This window comes from Palaemon carinicauda, chromosome 35 (genome assembly GCF_036898095.1).
Source record: "Palaemon carinicauda isolate YSFRI2023 chromosome 35, ASM3689809v2, whole genome shotgun sequence".
Taxonomy (NCBI): domain Eukaryota; kingdom Metazoa; phylum Arthropoda; class Malacostraca; order Decapoda; family Palaemonidae; genus Palaemon; species Palaemon carinicauda.
In genome coordinates, this window is record NC_090759.1 from 79,460,471 (window position 1) to 79,480,059 (window position 19,589).

Consider the following 19,589-nt stretch of genomic DNA (forward strand, 5'->3'; position numbering starts at 1 on the left):
AAAAAATTAAATTCTAAAACGTCCACATAAAAATAATGCAAGAAAATACTCTATATACAGTACCTTGTTGGAGTAGGAGATGACGTGTTCTGATTTTCGGCTCCTAATGCTCTGCGCATCAACTCGTATCTGGCTTGTAATCTGCATATTAAGTTGCTTCCAACTGTGTATTCCCTAAATTTCTGAAGAGAATAAAAATAACTTTCAATCAAAAACTACAAATATATATGAAATAATCTAAATAAAGAATAGCTCCTGTTAAAAGGTTACATTTAAGTTTCCGTCAATGCTTTTTAATGAAATACGAAGTGGATATTGAGGAATCTACATTGGCACTTAAATCAGTATTGCGAAGGCAGCATTATTTCTCTGTACATCCTCAATGTTTTTATTTTAATTTCATGAAAAGGTATAAAATTTCAACAAATATTACAAGAAAACAACTTAAATCTTTTACAATACACTACTGATTTAGATCTTTCTGCAGCAAAATCTTATTTAACTGCTATCGTGACAAAACGTTCTGTATCTACACAGAAAACATTTCGTGTGACTTACCCCTAGGTAGAAATCTTCCGTTTCCTGGCGGTCTGCCTTCATTTTGATAAGCATCGACTCTGGCTGTTTATTATCTGGTCTCGGTTCATCCACGAAGTAGTGAGCGACATCGTAATCCCTCGTGTTGATCATCTCCATCAGCGTCTTTTCTGCCGTCTCTATCGTCTTCCACGTCTCCTCCGACTCCGTCTTGAGGCTCGTCAGTCGGTTGACCAGGTGGGCGTACCGCTTCTCCATCTCCTCTTGCACTTGGCGATTCACAATAACCTGGTTCACCTGTTTTGCATTCAAATCATCATGAGTCTGGCACTGCTATGTGACAGCGCCTGCCAAAGACTACTATACACTCCCCAAACACATTCATACATCCATAAACAGTTAACATTGGTTATTGAAGAATTAAATGGTATACCATGCAAAAAAACAAGGGAATTAATACCATGCTTTGATACAATACCTTTAGTTTATTACTCCACATACATGTGCATATCTGGATTGAGAAAACAGAAATCATAAAATTACGCCTTGGCAACTATCGTAAAATGTACCGCCAATACATACTGATAATAGTTTATACTGACATTTCTGAGTACTGTACTGTGCATTTCTTAGAATTTATCTTCCAAGCAACCTTCTACAGCATTCTACAGAACAGTTTACACTGCTAAATGTACTCTAATAGGCATTCTAAAATCAAGTCGGTGGGATAATACGCCAAAAAACCTGGATGCAACAGGATGTACTGAAATGTACCGAACAAATTAAATGTGACAAGGCATTGCTGATATCCCACATTTGGTAAATATCTTATACATTACACATCTAAAGACAATGTATAAAAGCCTGAACATACAATAATTCTTGTATAATTAAAAGTAAAGAGAAAATACAAGTATGATATATCAAAATTTCAGACATATCACTTTCATAATTCTTTTAAAATGCCTACTAAAAGTAAAGTCATTTCTTCCTTTGATGTCAATTCTGTAATAACACTGTTCAAGCTAAAGCATTAACATATATGGATTATCTTTAAAAATTTCACATGTAGTAAACTGTGCGTAAATCTCCACATGAAGTTTCATGGTTTGAATTATAAACTTTAGTTTCTAGATGATTTAACAGAGCTAAGACTCTAAAATGATGATTTAACAGAGCTAAGACTCTAAAATGATGATTTAACAGAGCTAAGACTCTAAAATGATGATTTAACAGAGCTAAGACTCTAAAATGATGATTTAACAGAGCTAAGACTCTAAAATGATGATTTAACAGAGCTAAGACTCTAAAATGATGATTTAACAGAGCTAAGACTCTAAAATGATGATTTAACAGAGCTAAGACTCTAAAATGATGATTTAACAGAGCTAAGACTCTAAAATGATTATTTAACAGAGCTAAGACTCTAAAATGATTTTTTATTGGTTTCAATTGGAAACGCAATTTCGGCTTTGTTTCTTTAAAAAGCAATTTGGCTACAGATACAGCTAGTTGCATTTCTGTACTGTATTCCACTGTAATTCTAGAGCTACGTTCAAAATTTTCAAGGCAGCCTTTTACCCATCAAACATAATCAAACTAATTTACATCTACCAATTTTTTATTTATCATCTGTAAGACAACATATTAGCCATGCAACATCGTAATTTGCTATCTTATTACAATTTTGTAAAGTCTGTTTGTTTCTCATGATTTAGGTATCTAAAAATTGTCTGTGCCTTGATATTCATATAAATACCTATCTAGTTTGGTAAGGCTTTAAGCTATGTTATATCTTGCGAGTCCACTGACATTGTTTGAGAACCTAATGTGTCAACCCCATGTGAGTTTTACATTTGTTGTCATCTTCTAAGCTTAGATTTACTGTATTCTTGTCAGTTTAAGGCTTTAGCGTATGGAGAACGAGTGATTCTATATGATTTTAACGAATGCTCATGTATCTAAGCCCTTCTTCTTTCTCTACAAGCTCGTCCCTATTTGGGATCGGTTTTTCTTTTTTAATACTTCAAAATCTCTGCTGGTAACTCGTCTGGTCCCGTCACTTTTCCGTTCATCCTTTTTAAGCCTCCCTCAACTTCCACTTATTAACTCTTGAATTGGACCATTTCCTCAGTTGGTATTCTCTCATTTTCTTCTCAATATGAATTTGCATTTTATATGATCACTGGTGTGTTTAAATTGTTTTTAAAATATGGATGGTAAAAAAAAATTTAAAAAGTACTGCAGTATTACACGGCCTTTAACTTGTGCTGTACCATGACAGCCACTTATCAAAATCTAGCATGATGGAAATATTAGGCAAGTGCCATATTGACTGACTTTTTTACCAATGCCATGAGTTCAAAATAGGACTTTGGGTTGAGGTGGCCGATGTGGTAACGTCCATGACTGGTAAACGCTAGCCTGGGGTTCGAGTCCCGCTCAAACTCTTTAGTTTCTTTGGTCGCTGCAACGTCACCATCCTTGTAAGCTAAGGATGAGGGGTTTGGGGGAGCCTATAGCTCTATCTGCCGAGTCATCAGCAGCCATTGCCAAGCCCTCCTTGGTCCTAGCTTGGATGGAGAGGGGGCTTGGGTGCTGTTCATATGTATATACGGTTGGTGTCTAGGGCATTGTCCTGCTTGCTAGGGCAATGTCACTGTCCCTTGCCTCTGCCATTCATGAGTAGCCTTTAAACCTTTACAGTATTACTAACAAGTTTCCCTAAACAAACAGCTATCTTTACCGACAAATTCAGCAATACTGTAATCTACATGTTTTCCCAAAAGAATTTTACATTAAAAGATTGTACTGAATACTGTATTTAAATTTGAACTACAGTATGTGTAAAGCATTCTGCTAGTGTAAATGTCAGTTCTTGTAAATGTTTTTGTCTTCAATTTATTTGAGCAAAGATTAATTTTGGCATCTACAAAAGCATAACTACAGTACACTATTTCCTTGCATTGGAAAAGAATGACTTCAGCCAATGTTTACGTACGCACACGTACACACACACACACATATGGGCATGCACTATGACTGTGATCATCGTAATCATCATATGTATGTTCTTAATCCAATAAGCATAATTATAGATAAGAACTGTTTTGAAGTTATGTATCAATACTTATAATCAACTCAAGAATATTGATGACTTCTTCACATTAGCAAATCAATATGAACATCCTACCGTTTAGGAGCGAACAACATACTGTATATATTTTAAAGTTGTTACTAATCTTAAAGATATTCTATAATGTCTATTCATTATTTTCCTAGTTTATCTATTTCCTTGATCCTTTCCTCACCGGGCTATATTTCCCTCTTGGAGCCCCGAGCATATAGGATCCTTCTTTACCAACTAGGGTTTTAGCTTTGTTAGTAATAATAATAATAATAATAATAATAACTTGAATAAAGCACCATGCAGTGTCTAGAAATCTTGGCTATTAAGAATTCACAGTTATATGTATTGTATATTTTTAGAAAATGCAGAAGCTTCCGCACATTTTACAAAGTGCCTCTTCAGCTAAAGAGGCACTTCGTAAAAAGCGCGAAAGCTTCCGCATTTAAAAAAAAATGTACAACGTATATAACTGTAGATTTTTATTAGCCAAAATAATAATAATTTCATCATACAACAAAAAGCAAAAGCAAGGAGGTTGTATTCACCCACCTCATCGCCTTTGTGTCCCTGGAACTCGAACTTTTTCGGCAACATAAACGCCGCGTTGTTGTATTCGAGGAACCGCTGCTTGTCGAGTCGGGAGTCCAGGTTGTTGATGGTTTTCTGAAGGTCGTCTATACTACTCTGCAGACTTCTGCGGACGCATTCCTGCGCCGATACGTGGGCAAGCAGGGCTCTGGCAATGCTGCTGTGAAATCCGAAGTCCATACACTAGAAAGAGACAGCAACTCAATCAATACACCAGTGTGTGAATAAAAATAAAAAACACTTCTTATCTTCATATCTAATTTACCTATTATTTCTAGAATAAATCCTCAACCGAGTCGACTATCTTTTCAAACTCTTCAAAATATACCAAACAAAATTACATGTTCCTGTTTACGTGCTAACAGAATATGTTATTTACATTTTTTTCTTTATATACTGTATTTTTGCTAGAATAAATCTACAACTGAATCAACTATCTTTTAAAATTCTTCAAAAATTACCAACTATGAGGAAATTATAACTACAAGATTGTAATTTACTTACAAGCAAATTCCAATATAAAACTATTACCAAAATGAGGCTATTATAATTACTACAAGATAATATTTTACTTACAGGCCAATTCTAATATAGAACTATTGCTGAATTTAAGGGCTAAATGACAAAATGTTAGGACATACATATCCCTTGATGATTTACCTAAATTCCAAAATTGTTAAAACCAAGATAAAATTTCGTTATTTATAGGTAGTAGGTTGGCTAGGGCACCACCCGCCCGTTGAGATACTACTGCTAGAGTGTTATGGAGTCTTTTGACATGTCAGACAGTACTGTACTACAGTGGATCCTTCTCTCTGATTACGGTTCGTTTTCCCTTTGCCTACACACACACACACCAAATAGTCTGGCCTATTCTTTACAAATTCTCCTCTCTCCTCATACACCTGACAACACTGAGATTACCAAACAATTCTTCACCCAAGGGGTTACTGCACTGTAATTGTTCAGTGGCCGCTTTCCTCTTGGTAAGGGTAGAAGAGACTCTCTAGCTATGGTAAGCAGCTCTTATAGGAGAAGGACACTTCAAAATCAAACCATTGTTCTCTAGTCTTGGATAGTGCCATAGCCTCTGTACCATGGTCTTCCACTGTCTTGTGCTGGAGTTCTCTTGCTTGAGGGTACACTTGGACACACTCTTCTATCTTATTTCTCTTTCTCTTATTTTGTTTAAGTTTTTATAGTTTATATAGATTTTTATTTTAATGTTGTTACTCTCCTTTAAATATTTTATTTTTCCTTGTTTCCCTTCCTCACGGGGCTATTTTCCCTATTGAAGCCCCTGGGCTTATAACATCCTGCTTTTCCAACTAAGCCACAACAGCTTAGTAAGTAATAATAATAACAATAAACCAACATGTAAAAGATAATAGCTACTCACATCAACAATGTCTGACAGATCTTCAACAAAGTACTTGTGGATTGCAGCATTGGCGGAATCCATGGAGAGAATGTATTCATTGCGAGCTTTCAGGGCCTTCAATTTTGCATCCATGTATTTGTTACTCCGCTGGAAAAAACATTTTCGTTCAATTCTATTGCCAATAGACAAATTACTACGTAAAACCGGTTTTTAAAAACTCTCAAATTAAAAAGAACTTGATATATTGAAGTATTTTAAAGGGAATTAATTTGAATCAATTCAGAGTTAGAAGTAAATGAAATGAGAATAGAGAAATACAGGAAATAGGATGCAATTAGATATAACATTAATGGAAACAAAGGGCACTAACGGATTACTTTCCCATAAGGTAATTTCTTAAATCATTCCAAATCATAAGTTATACCAATTCAGTTTATAGGTCAAAAGGTCAAATTGCATAATATTGAAAAGGAAATACCAAAGAAATACTGGTTTTAAAAAAATTCTCACATTAACAAAATATGATATTAAATATATGAACTTCTGAATACATAAAACATGAATGAGACGAGATATATTCAATGTCACATCAACGATTACTCTTTCATTGTATGCACTTATACATTCTAGTTTACTACCCAAAACTGGTTTAAAAAGGTCACCTTGAAAAGATTATGACACAAAATATATGAACTTACGAATAGGCAGAACATGGTTGGGATGAGATTACATCAGATGCCTGATGAATAAATGGATTTTGACATAGGATAAATATATTTTTGGGTGAGATAGCCATGTCATCCTGATGGAGAAATATCCCAAATAGAAAGCTGCCTTTGAGGAACTTCCATCAGGACGACATGGCTCGAACCCAAAAATTACTCTTTCATTGGGTGCGTCTGTGTACATGTACAGCATTATGTTTCAAACACGTCGTGTCGGTGGGGTAGTTCAACTGTGGTCTCTAGGGCCTGTCAAGGCCCTCCCCTTTGATGAAGGGATTATCTAAATGGAAGACAGCCAGTGAATAGTGGTTTCCACACGCCCCTGCTGTATACACGACACCCACAAGGTGATCGCGCGAGGGTAGTAACCTCTGCATTCCATGCTTTTATCTTTCTCTAGTATATTTGGAAGATTTATATTAGAAAAGTGTAAAGAAAGACTTCTTTCACCGGGCGTCACAGGTCTCTTCCCAGAAATAGATTTTTCCTTCGTCAAAATCCCTTTCCTTATCTCTTACACAACTAAGTTGAATCACTGCATATTACCTTCTGAATTTCTTTCTCGATGACTTTGAACTTTTTACTCTTTTCCAACTTCTCTTTGGGGATCCCCTGCTCCAACTTGGACCGCTGGGCCTCAAAGTTACGCAGCTTGGTCTCTGCATTCTTGAATTCCGTCTGGTAGGTGTGGTACGTCCGCATGGTGGTGTGTAGCTCGTGGAGCACCTTCAGCAACTCTTCGTGGCTTTCGTAGCCAATCTCCCGGCACTGAAGTCACAAGAAGGAATGTTAGTACGTGGATGAAAGTCACGATAAAATCACTGCACAAACCGTACTGCATTAGATCCATTACTTACATGAGAATCACAAACTACTTTATGATAAACACTAAATAGTAAGTTAAACACCAATTTAACTATCCAACTATCTACATACTTTATACTGAATTAACAAGGGGGGCGGGGGAGGGAGATCATCAAAAAGCCTTAAACAGTCTTGTTTGGGTTGGCTGTATTTTTATAGACTATCAAAAGGGGCAGAATTTCTTGCATTCCAGAAACAAGGAAACAAATTCTGGAGATTATCACCAAAAGCAATTTCTTCACGGGATGACGTTATCATTCCAGGTGGGAAGGGAACACCAACTTACAGTATTGATTTTAAAGGCCAGAGTATAATTACAGGTATAACGGTAAAAGCAGATCTCGCCATTTTTTAAATGAGAACAAACCAAAGCATTTAATGATAAAAAAATGTATATCTAAAATGTCTTTTTATTTACTTGTTTTAAATTTCCTCTAACAAAATATTCTGAGTTCAAAGTACAGTATATCACTGGATCGGCTTTACCCTGGCGGACAGAGAATAACATCAATATAATTCATAAAACTGGGAGTAAACTTGTCATTAAAGTAATCCCAGAATTAAGCTAAATCTATGAGAAGAATAATTATCAATCTATATCCAGACACTTCATAAGCATTGTACCTTCCTGCTTAATGCTCACAAATACAGGAAATTTCCGTAGAATTATTCTCTTACAAGAGAACTTTGACAAAATGCAAATTTCATGTACATGTGTCTGCAAATTATCAAACAGTTTACTACAACTGCAGCTGTTATGAAAGTCATAAATTCACTTTAGCAATGAAAATCATTTGAAAATAAACATAACTATAGTCCATTTCTTTTAGCGAGGCAGATTTGCACCGACTCGCAAAGGTGCCCTTTTAGCTCGGAAAAGTTTCCTGATCGCTGATTGGTTAGAATTATCTTGTCCAACCAATCAGCGATCAGGAAACTTTTCGGAGCTAAAAGGGCACCGCTACGAGTCGGTGCAAATATGCCTCGCTAAAAGAAATGGACTATAGGCGATTAACTTACACCTTGACAAGAAATTAATTCTTAAGCAAACTATTAACTAAAAATCTAAGTCTATGGGTTGGAATGAATGTTTAGTTATAATTGTTTGTACTGAATATTTTAGTTATAATTGCTCCTAATGAACAATTAGGTCACAACTGCTCCTAATAAGTAATTAGGTCATAATTGCTCTTTATGAATAATTAGGTCATAATTGCTCTTAATGAATATTCTAGGTCATAATTGCTCCTAATGAGCAATTAGGTCACAACTGCTCCTAATGAACAATTAGGTCACAATTGCTCCTAATGAATATTTTAGGTCATAAATGCTACTAATGAATAACTAGGCATATTTTAGGTCATAAATGCTACTAATGAATAAGTAGGTCACAACTCCTCCTAATGAATATTCTAGGTCATAATTGCTCATAATGAATATTTTGGGTCATGAATGCTACAAACAAAATGAATAATTCAATCAATAGTACAATACATAATAATCCTTCTATGAATGTTTTAGGTCATAACTGCTCATAATGAATATTTTAGGTCATAATTGATCCTAATGAATATTTTAGTTCATAAATGCTGATAATCAAATCAATACTTCAATCAATAGTACAATACACAATTCCTTGTATTAATGTTTTAGGTCATAACCGCTTCTAATGAATATTCTAGGTCATAAAAATTGCTTCAAATTAATACGTTAAGCAATAGAACAATACACATATCCTTCTATGAGTATTTTAGGTCATAATTACTTCTAATGAATAATTAGGTCATAATTCTTAATAAACAATTAGGTCATAAAAGCTCTTAATAAATAATTAGGTCATAATTGTTCCTAATCAACATTTTAGGTCATAATTGCTACATATGAATACTTTAAGCTATAGTGCAATACATATCTCCTTCAAGGACCTCTAAACACCTAAACACACTCTCTCTAGCACTAGGTCACTCACCCTCTTGTAGATTCTGGTAACGTCATCCTGGACCTGAGTGAATCTTGGAATGATATTGTTCAGGTACACATCGGCCATGGCCATTTGGTCTCTGGCGTCCTTCTTGGTCTGCGTCATCAGGGAGTTCCAGCAGCTGTAGACGCTGAACAGGTGCAGCTGTTCTCGTCTGGAGATGGAGAGGAGAGAGAAAATTGGGTATAGTTAATTCTTTTTTAGGGAGGCAGATTTGCACGGACTCGCAGGGGTGGGCTTTTAGCTCGGAAAAGTTTCCTGCTCGCTGACTGGTTGGACAAGATCATTCAAACCAATCAGATAGCAGGAAATTTTCCGAGTTAAAAGGGCACTGAGGAGAGAGAGAATTAGGTGTAGTCAATTCTTTTTAGTGAGGTAGATTTGCACGGACTCGCAGGGGTGCGCTTTTAGCTCGGAAAAGTTTCCTGCTCGCTGATTGGTTGGACAAGATCACTCTAAGCAATCAGATAGCAGGAAACTTTTCTGAGCTAAAAGGGCACCGAGGAGAGAGAGAATTACAGGTAGGTATATTCAATTCTATTTAGTGAGGTAGATTTGCACCGACTCGCAGGGGTGCCCTTTTAGCTCGGCAAAGTTTCCTGCTCGCTGATTGGTTGGACAAGATAATTTTAACCAATAAGATAGCGGGAAACTTTTCCGAGCTAAAAGGGCACCGAGGAGAGAGAGAATTAGGTATAGTCAATTCTTTTTAGTGAGGTAGATCTGCACGGACTCGCAGGGGTGCGCTTTTAGCTCGGAAAAGTTTCTGCTCGCTGATTGGTTGGACAAGATAATTCTAACCAATCAGAAAGCAGGAAACTTTTCCGAGCTAAAAGGGCACTGAGGAGAGAGAGAATTAAGTGTAGTCAATTCTTTTTAGTAAGGTAGATTTGCACGGACTCGCAAGGGTGTCCTTTTAACTCGGAAAAGTTTCCTGCTCGCTGATTGGTTGGACAAGATAATTCTAACTAATCAGATAGCAGGAAACTTTTCCGAACTAAAAGGGCACCGAGGAGAGAGAGAGAATTTGGTATAATCAATTCTTTTTAGTGAGGTAGATTTGCACGGACTCGCAGGGGTGCCCTTTTAGCTTGGAAAAGTTTCCTGCTCGCTGATTGGTTGGACAAGGTCATTCTAACCAATCAGATAGCAGGAAACTTTTCCGAGCTAAGAGGGCACCGAGGAGAGAGAGAATTAGGTATAGTCAATTCTTTTTAGTGAGGTAGATTTGCACGGACTCGCAGGGGTGCCCTTTTAGCTTGGAAAAGTTTCCTGCTCGCTGATTGGTTGGACAAGATCATTCTAACCAATCAGATATCAGGAAATTTTCCGAGCTAAAAGGGCACCGAGGAGAGAGAGAGAATTAGGTATAGTCAATTCTTTCTAGTGAGGTAGATTTGCACGGACTCGCAGGGGTGCCCTTTTAGCTTGGAAAAGTTTCCTGCTCGCTGATTGGTTGGACAAGATAATTCTAACTAATCAGATAGCAGGAAACTTTTCCGAACTAAAAGGGCACCGAGGAGAGAGAGAGAATTTGGTATAATCAATTCTTTTTAGTGAGGTAGATTTGCACGGACTCGTAGGGGTGCGCTTTTAGCTCGGAAAAGTTTTCTGCTCGCTGATTGGTTGGACAAGATAATTCTAACCAATCAAATAGTAGGAAACTTTTCTGAGCTAAAAGGGCACCGCTGCGAGTCAGTATAAATGTGCCTCATTAATAAAAATTGAGTATAGTTGAATCGGTAGACTCGCAGCGAATGTTTTTATGTTGAATGGGCTAAAATAAGTCTTTTTATTTTTATTGTTTATATAGAAATAACTGTTTTGATGTTATTGTTTTTGAAATATTTTATTGTTAATTATTTCTCCTTTCGTTTATTTATTTCTATGTTGAGTAGGGTAAGTTTTTATTATAGTTTTATATATAAAATATCTGTTTTGATGTTGTAACTGTTTTTTTAAATATTTTATTAATTGTTAATTATTTCTCATATCATTTATTTATTTCCTTTTCTTACTGAGCTATTTTTCCTTGTTGGAGCCCTTGGGCTTATAACATCTAGCTTTTCCAATGTGGGTTGTAGCATAGATGATAATAATAATAATAATAATAATAATAATAATAATAATAATAATAATAATAATCTATAGACGAAAATTATATTATGGTTATCTAAAAATATTGTACAGTCTTATTCTCTCAATTTCTCCCACACACACTTTAAACCCTTCTAAAAATATTCATTTCTCTTCTTAAAATACTTCTATGCATCTTTTGAAAGCATTCTCTCTCTCTCTCTCTCTCTCTCTCTCTCTCTCTCTCTCTCTCTCTCTCTCTCTCTCTCTCTCTCTCTCTCTCTCTCTCTCAACATTCTACAAATATTCCCTTATTCTATACATCTTTTACAAGCATATTCTCTCTCTCTCTCTCTCTCTCTCTCTCCTCTCTCTCTCTCTCTCTCTCTCTCTCTCTCTCTCTCTCTCTCTCTCTCCAGTGATATTAACTCCTGTTAAAGGAAATATATTTGGATCAACCAATCAGCCAATTCCACATCTAAAAGATATCTAAACATATCTAAACCAAAACTAATAAGATAATCTAGGTGCTGGTATACTTTTCTAAAAAGGAGAGAGAGAGAGAGAGAGAGAGAGAGAGAGAGAGAGAGAGAGAGAGAGAGAGAGAGAGAGAGAGAGAGAGAGAGAGAGAGTCTAAACCCCCTTCAAAGGCAGCACACAATAGGAGGACGAGTGCCACTCCAAGGTAACACTCGATACAATCAGCGTCGAACGAATCAGACACCAAACATATAAGCAAGTTCAAGGTCGACTTGGCACAGTCTCCTCAAGGCGTAGGTTTCGAGGACTTTACGGAAGCTCTTTGCATTTATGAAACTTTCTTCCAGTGGGCGTTACTTCTTGGATGGTTATCTTCGATTTAACCTGACCTTCGGTTTGCGAGTCGTGTTTCTTGCTAGAACTTCTTGCTATGGATAGCATTGATGTGCAGCTACTTTGCTATAGAAGCCAATTGATGTAGTGTGTGTGTGTGTGTGTGTAGCTACTTTGCTATAGAAGCCAATTGATGTAGTGTGTGTGTGTGTATGTATATATATATATATATATATATATATATATATATATATATATATATATATATATATATATATATATATATATATACTATATACATATATTATAAATACATATATATATCATGTCTGGGGTTTGGTAAGTGTAGATTGGTGAAAGTGAGAAATTCTTGTCTGATTGCTGAGCAAACCAACCTAGCATGGGTGGCCCTGACTAGTACAACTCCGCTGATCATGACGATACAATAGAAAAGCCAAGAGAGAGAGAGAGAGAGAGAGAGAGAGAGAGAGAGAGAGAGAGAGAGAGAGAGAGGAATTCTCACAAACAAACCTTTATCAGAGAGAGAGAGAGAGAGAGAGAGAGAGAGAGAGAGAGAGAGAGAGAGAGAGAGGGGGGGGGGGAATTCTCACGAACAGAAACCTTTATCAGAGAGAGAGAGAGAGAGAGAGAGAGAGAAAAAGAAGTTTGCACTCACTTGATCTTCTGTTCCTTGTGCCTCGCGTGTAAGGACTTGGAGAGCTTGTCGAGCTTGGAGGCGTAGTCCTGGTGGAGCTCTGCCCTCCTACGGAACCACTCCTGCAGCTCCACCACCAACGCCGTCTGCGTGTCGACCCGTCCATCGAGGGAGCGTAACTGTTCGTTCAACTGCGACCGTAATTCTGCAAGGACAAGAAGGACAGGGGGTTAGTGTGAGGGTCTGCAAGGACAGTGGGAAACTCTTAGAAAGAATGTGTTACAAAATACTCAAAGTATAACAGCGTCTGGAGTTGGGATAAATTACTGCAAGGACAACAAAGACAACAGTGTGAAGTTTTGCAATGACAACAAGGACAGGGGTCGGTATAAATTTCTGCAAGGACAACAAAGACAACAGTGTGGAATTCTGCAATGACAACAAGGACAGGGATCGGAATAAATTTCTGCAAGGACAACAAAGGCAATAGTGTGAAATTCTGCAATGACAACAAAGACAGCGATCAGAATAAAATTCTGCAAGGACAACAAAGACAACAGGTTACAATTCTGCAATGACAACAAGGACAGGGATCGGAATAAATTTCTGCAAGGACAACAAAGGCAATAGTGTGAAATTCTGCAATGACAACAAAGACAGCGATCAGAATAAAATTCTGCAAGGACAACAAAGACAACAGGTTACAATTCTGCAATGACAACAAGGACAGGGATCGGAATAAATTTCTGCAAGGACAACAAAGGCAACAGTGTGAAATTCTGCAATGAGAACGGGAATAGGGGTCGGTATATACTTTAGCAAAAACAATAAAGACAACAGTTTGCAATTCTGCAAGAACAAAAAGGACACGGGTCAGTGTGGAGGTGTGTATGGACGGTGAAAACATTGTTACAGAGTATAAACTTCTGCAAGAACAACAAAGACAATTGTATGAAATCTGCAAAGACAACGGGGAGAGGGGTCAGTATAATCTGCAAGAATAACAAAGACAAGTGTGAAATTCTGCAAAGACAACGAGGACAGGTATAAAATTCTGCAAACAACAAAGAAATGATACCACTTTCTGCAAGGATAATAAAGACAAAATTTCTATTTATAAATTATTTTCAACAATGACAACAAAGGAACTTTTTTCATCAAACTCTGTAACAGTTAAGAACTTACATAATATATTTTAAGTACAAATTATAATGTAACTATTACAAACACATGAATATATACATATATATATATATATATATATATATATATATATATATATATATATATAGAGGTAGTGTCAAAGGTCAAATTAGATGTGCACATCCCTTAGACTATAATCCATAGGTTAATTCATTTCCTCAATAATGATTTCCATACTAGTCCTCAGAGTCAAATACTTCACTATAAATCAGAACAAATAATTATATATTGAACTTTAGAATATATATATATATATATATATATATATATACATACATTCTAAAGTTCATTTACTTTGATTTATAATCTATAAAGGCAATTCTTTGGTAAATTTAGATAATTTTATATCATTTGTCACTGAATTTGACGTAATAACTTCGAAATATCAACGATAAATTTGTTTGTTTTCTACAATTTTGGTGATATATATATATATATATATATATATATATATATATATATATATATATATATATATATATATATACTGCATTGTAATAAAAAGAACATCTCAGAAACTCAAAAAACTTCTAAAACTATTATCTACACTTATACACACAAGACAAAACTCATTTACAAGCCTAATCTCTTTGGCATACCTTCTATTCAAAACGCAGCGAACACGAAAAAAAAAAAGAGTTTACCTAGGGGGGATTTGCCCCCTCCCCTCCCTAGAAGGATAAAGGGGGAGGGGCTCTGCGAAGTGGAGAGTAAAAGAACATATAAAGAACAGCTGTACAAACACGCACACATACGCGGTACACACACATACTGGTGTACAAACTATACGCCTTCAAGAAACACCCTTGCTGGCTCTTCCAAAAATAACATAGATAGTTTTTCCTTATACTAATTTATCACTTGTAACTCCTAGCTGTTTAAAAAGTTCATATATAGTTTTTTCCTAAATACAGGGTATTGAAAAATAAAAAATAAATTGGTAAATAGGTTGCTAAATTATATATACTTTAGATAAGTTGATAATTTTTTTTTTGATACCCTGTATTGAAGAACTGTATTTTAACTTAAACACTCTTTTTTCATTTAAGTATATATAATATATCAACTTGTTTAAAGTATGTATATATATATATATATATATATATATATATATATATATATATATATATATATATATATATATACTTTAAACACGTAGATAAATTATATATACTTAAGTGAAAAAAAAATCGCTCAATTTAACATATAGTTCTTCGATACAGGGTATTAAAAAAGAAGAAAAATGATAAATAAGTTGATAAATTATATATGCTTAAGTGAAATATATATATATATATATATATATATATATATATATATATATATATATATATATATATATATATATATATATATATATATATATGTTGTTTCTCCCTTGGGTCTTTGACCCCGAGGCAAAGAAAATCCAATATTAAGAAGTATTTATGGCTTATATATATACATATATATATATATATATATATATATATATATATATATATATATATATATATATATATATATATGAAAAACACGTATACATACAAAAATTATCATATACATATATACACATTTTATATATACACACATATATAAACAAACAAATATACATACATACACACATGCATGTGTAAAACCTTTTCCCAAGACAGCAAGATTTTTCGAATCCTAAATATTTATACAATTCGATCGTATTTCCACGTGTTTTTGGGTCACCATAAAACACCCATAAATCAGACCAAAGAGAAACAAGTACCTCACCATCCAAGGGAACGGGAACCACTGAAGAAACGAAGCCACGGACACGTAAATATAAAGGGCTAAACAAACCCAAATGGATATTATGAAAGGAGTGTCAAGTATAGGCGTGCTTACGACACGCAAGAAGAGAACTTGTGATTTTCGTCCATAGATGGCGCCATGAGGAAGGTACGGGAAATTATAAAAGATTGTGGGCAATAATATAAAGGTGTCTTTCAGTTGGAGTTCCATCAGAATAGGTGCTCACCAGAATGTCAGCCAAGCAAGCTCAAACCCCTACTGTGGTGCTCAAACAAAGCAGTGGCCTCGCCAGTAAACAGTTTAAACTCACGGTTCCAGGATGGGATCGATCTGCTGCCATGCGAATGCTAGGCGAACGTTACTACTTTACTAGCCAGGAGGCTGGGATCGATCTACTGCCTTGTGAATGCTAGGCGAAAAAGTTACTACTGTACTAGCCAGGAGGCTGGGATCGATTTGATGCCATGTGAAAGCTAGGCGAAAACGTTAACAATGTATTAGCCAGGAGGCTGGGATCGATCTGCTGCCATGCGAATGCTAGGCGAACACATTACTACTGTACTAGACAGGGGGCTGGGATCGATCTGCTACCATGCGAATTCTAGGCGAAAACGTTACCAATGTACTAGCCAGGAGGCTGGGATCGATCTGCTACCAAGCGAATTCTAGGCGAAAACGTTACCAATGTACTAGCCAAGAGGTTAGCTGGAGATAAAGTAGAACTAAAGAAGGAGAGAGAGAGAGAGAGAGAGAGAGAGAGAGAGAGAGAGAGAGACTATACACCAATAAATTACATCTACAGAAGACAACCACTTACAAACCCACCAACTTAGATAATGGCTAATTACCCATTAGTAACAGGAGACATAAAACCATTAACTAGAGATAATAGCAAAAAAAAAAAAAAAAAAAAAAAAAAAAAAAAAAAAAAAAAAAAAAGCAGAATCAGGAACCCATCTGTTAGTGATTTGGGGAATGGCATTGCAAGAGGAAAAGAATCTCTCAACAATTATGCATTATCATGAAGATAATCATAAAATATACAGCTATTTTTAATTAAAGATTCCTCGAATAATCATCATTAGGATAATTATATGGTACAAAAGATTTTAGAAGTCATTATTTCATGAGATATTTAGTCAACCTTCAAGAATTATCATTAGTTCCTTTATGTTATAAATAAGATGGTGATACGTAAGCATTTATTAACTGTAGTCAGTCAATCTCTCTCTCTCTCTCTCTCTCTCTCTTCTCTCTCTCTCTCTCTCTCTCTCTCTCCATACACACACACACACACACACACACACAACACACATATATATATATATATATATATATATATATATATATATATATATTATATATATATATATATCCTCACGCTAGACAGTAACCACTCAAACTGCTAAAACTGCCATATTGTAGTTAGGAAAGAGGGAGGGGATGCGAAGGGTTGAATCTATGCGCATGTCTTTCTATCATTCTAAATATGTACCCGTCACTTTTGACGGATTACGTACACTATAGTTTAATAACAGTGTAAAATTATCATGTGATTAATAGAGAAGAATTTTAAACTGAAGATAATTTTCTGGAGGAAAAAAAAAAAAAAAAAAAAAAAAAAAAAAAAAAAAGTCACGCACGAAACAGCAGCTTGAACGTGCACGTAATTACGAAGGGAAATCACGCTCACATACTCGTACAGCGCACGGACAAGCACGTTCCTTAGCAACACAAACAAACCACAAACAGGGCTCGCTCTAACACAAACCATATATCAGTCTTTTTCATCGCAAAGATCTGGCAGTAATTTTACCCTTCTAGATGAGTTTTAAGTGTTATAGAGGCTGAGCAAAGATCTGGCAGTGATTTTAGCCTTTCTATGCCAGTCTAAACTCGGAAATATTCTTAGTTCGTCAATCCGTCGTCTTCTCTTCCCTCTCCTGCTTCGTTTGCAATATCTTGGGACACATTCTGGTATTCATTGCAGATTTTTTTCCTGATAGGAAAGGTGGGAGAAGGAAGAATGAAGATAGTTGCAATGGCAGAGTTTTTAGCTTTTCTATGCAAGTCTAAACTGGCAAATATTCTTAGTTCGTCAATCCATCGTCTTCTCTTCCCTGCTTTGTTTGCAATATCTCGGGACACAATCTCTTATTCAATACAGATTTTTTGATGATGGGAAAGGTGGGAGAAGGAAGAATGAAGATAGTTGCAATGGCAGTGATTTTAGCCTTTCTATGCTAGTCTAAACTGGCAAATATTCTTAGTTCATCAATCCATCGTCTTCTCTTCCCTCCCCTGCTTCGTTTGCAATATCTGTGGACACAATCAGTTATTCCTTGCAGATTTATTTGCTGATGAGAAAGGTGGGAGAAAGAAAAATGAAGATGGTTCATATTTGAATGTATGAAAATCCACGCCATATACATATTAAGTTTTAGAAGGTCAAGGTCAAGGTCAAGAAATAAGCTACCGCTGCGGTGGAGGTCTGCGCTCTACTGATTGCCCCTCTAGTTATGTCTGTAACAATGCTTGCAGAAAGGTGACAGATACTGGGTTTAAGGTTTGATATCAAAACGATTGTGATTTCAACACGAAAGTGGAGTTCCTTATGCCACTCGCATTCATTTTGCCTCAAGACGTCAAGGACCTTCGATGTCAGGATTCCAGAGAAACGTCAAATCATTCATTCCTTCACTTCCTCAAGACACCAATGATACATCTATAGAACTTGGAGCGAAGCCCTTGGTTCCCGAAAGATGGTGAACTATGCCTGGTGAGGACGAAACCAGGGGATACCCGGTGGAGGTCCGAAACAGTTCTGACGTGCAAATCGATTGTTAAAACTGGGTTTAGGAGCAAAAGAGAAGCGGGGGACCTCGTCCATGTAAAGATCCGCCCACTTTTCCTATTAGTCTTTGGAAAGTGTATGAAATCAACAACAGAGTAGGAGGTTTTCCATAATGGGCTGCAAATATCTGTTACCCATCGAAAGAGATCAATGTCTTGAGAAATAAAGATTATAATTCTAAAAAATGGATGACTTAAAGTGTGAGACCTTCATTATTTCTAATCTTTATGTTCTACATTTCTTTTCTTATATATATCCGTAAGTAAACAAATGATTGAAAATCAAAGTAAATAAATATAACAATATGCTCTACAAATGAAATAAGATAAAAAAAATATTCCAAAGAAATATATATATATATATAAATGATTAAGGTGCCATTTATATACAATTTTATTTTGCCTTCTCTTACGCTTTGTGGCATAATGTCTGCGTCTAAATATCCATACAGCAAATTGTCTTACGGCAAATTTTCCTATATCCGCCAGAGTATACCCTCAATCATAAGAACTCTAACCCATTTTGGAATGTCCTAGAAGACCTGTTTACCATAGCTAAAAGAGTCTCTTCTATCCAAACCAAGAGGAAAGTGGCCACTGAATAACTACAGTACAGTAGTTAACCCTTTGAGTGAAGAAGAACTCTTTGGTAATCTCAGTGTTGTCAGGTGTATGAGGAAAGATGAGAATGCGTAAAGAATAGGCCAAGCTATTTGGTGTATGCGTAAGCAAAGGGAAAATGAGCCGTAACTAAATGGTTAAGACATTACAAGAAAAAGACTTGAAGAGACTTGTGGAAGACATTTTTGAAATCCTGCAAAAATCCTTCAAGTAGGACTTGAGACATAAAATCCTACTGAAAGATAATGACAGAACAGTTGAGGATAATAGATTTGGATCCTGGGAAAGGAAGGAGCTGATAATGAATAAATTTATGTCCTTATCATTCAGTATGAAGAATGATTCAAGCAACACACACACACACACACATCCATTTACTGAGCTGCAAACGTACAGCT

The 19,589-nt window shown here is 35.9% G+C and overlaps 1 protein-coding gene across 1 annotated transcript in view; it reads right to left on the bottom strand.

Annotated features, from left to right (window-relative positions):
* The window catches only part of LOC137627376 (SLIT-ROBO Rho GTPase-activating protein 1-like), a 150,273-nt gene that overhangs the window by 45,756 nt on the left and 84,928 nt on the right, over positions 1 to 19,589 (bottom strand). The window contains exons 3-9 of the mRNA XM_068358464.1: positions 12,772 to 12,955; positions 9,195 to 9,360; positions 6,908 to 7,129; positions 5,655 to 5,783; positions 4,217 to 4,438; positions 559 to 861; positions 64 to 182 (exon numbers count right to left, since the gene is read on the bottom strand). Of these exons, the coding sequence (XP_068214565.1) occupies positions 64 to 182; positions 559 to 861; positions 4,217 to 4,438; positions 5,655 to 5,783; positions 6,908 to 7,129; positions 9,195 to 9,360; positions 12,772 to 12,955 (1,345 nt within the window). The remainder of the gene's footprint in view (positions 1 to 63; positions 183 to 558; positions 862 to 4,216; positions 4,439 to 5,654; positions 5,784 to 6,907; positions 7,130 to 9,194; positions 9,361 to 12,771; positions 12,956 to 19,589) is intronic.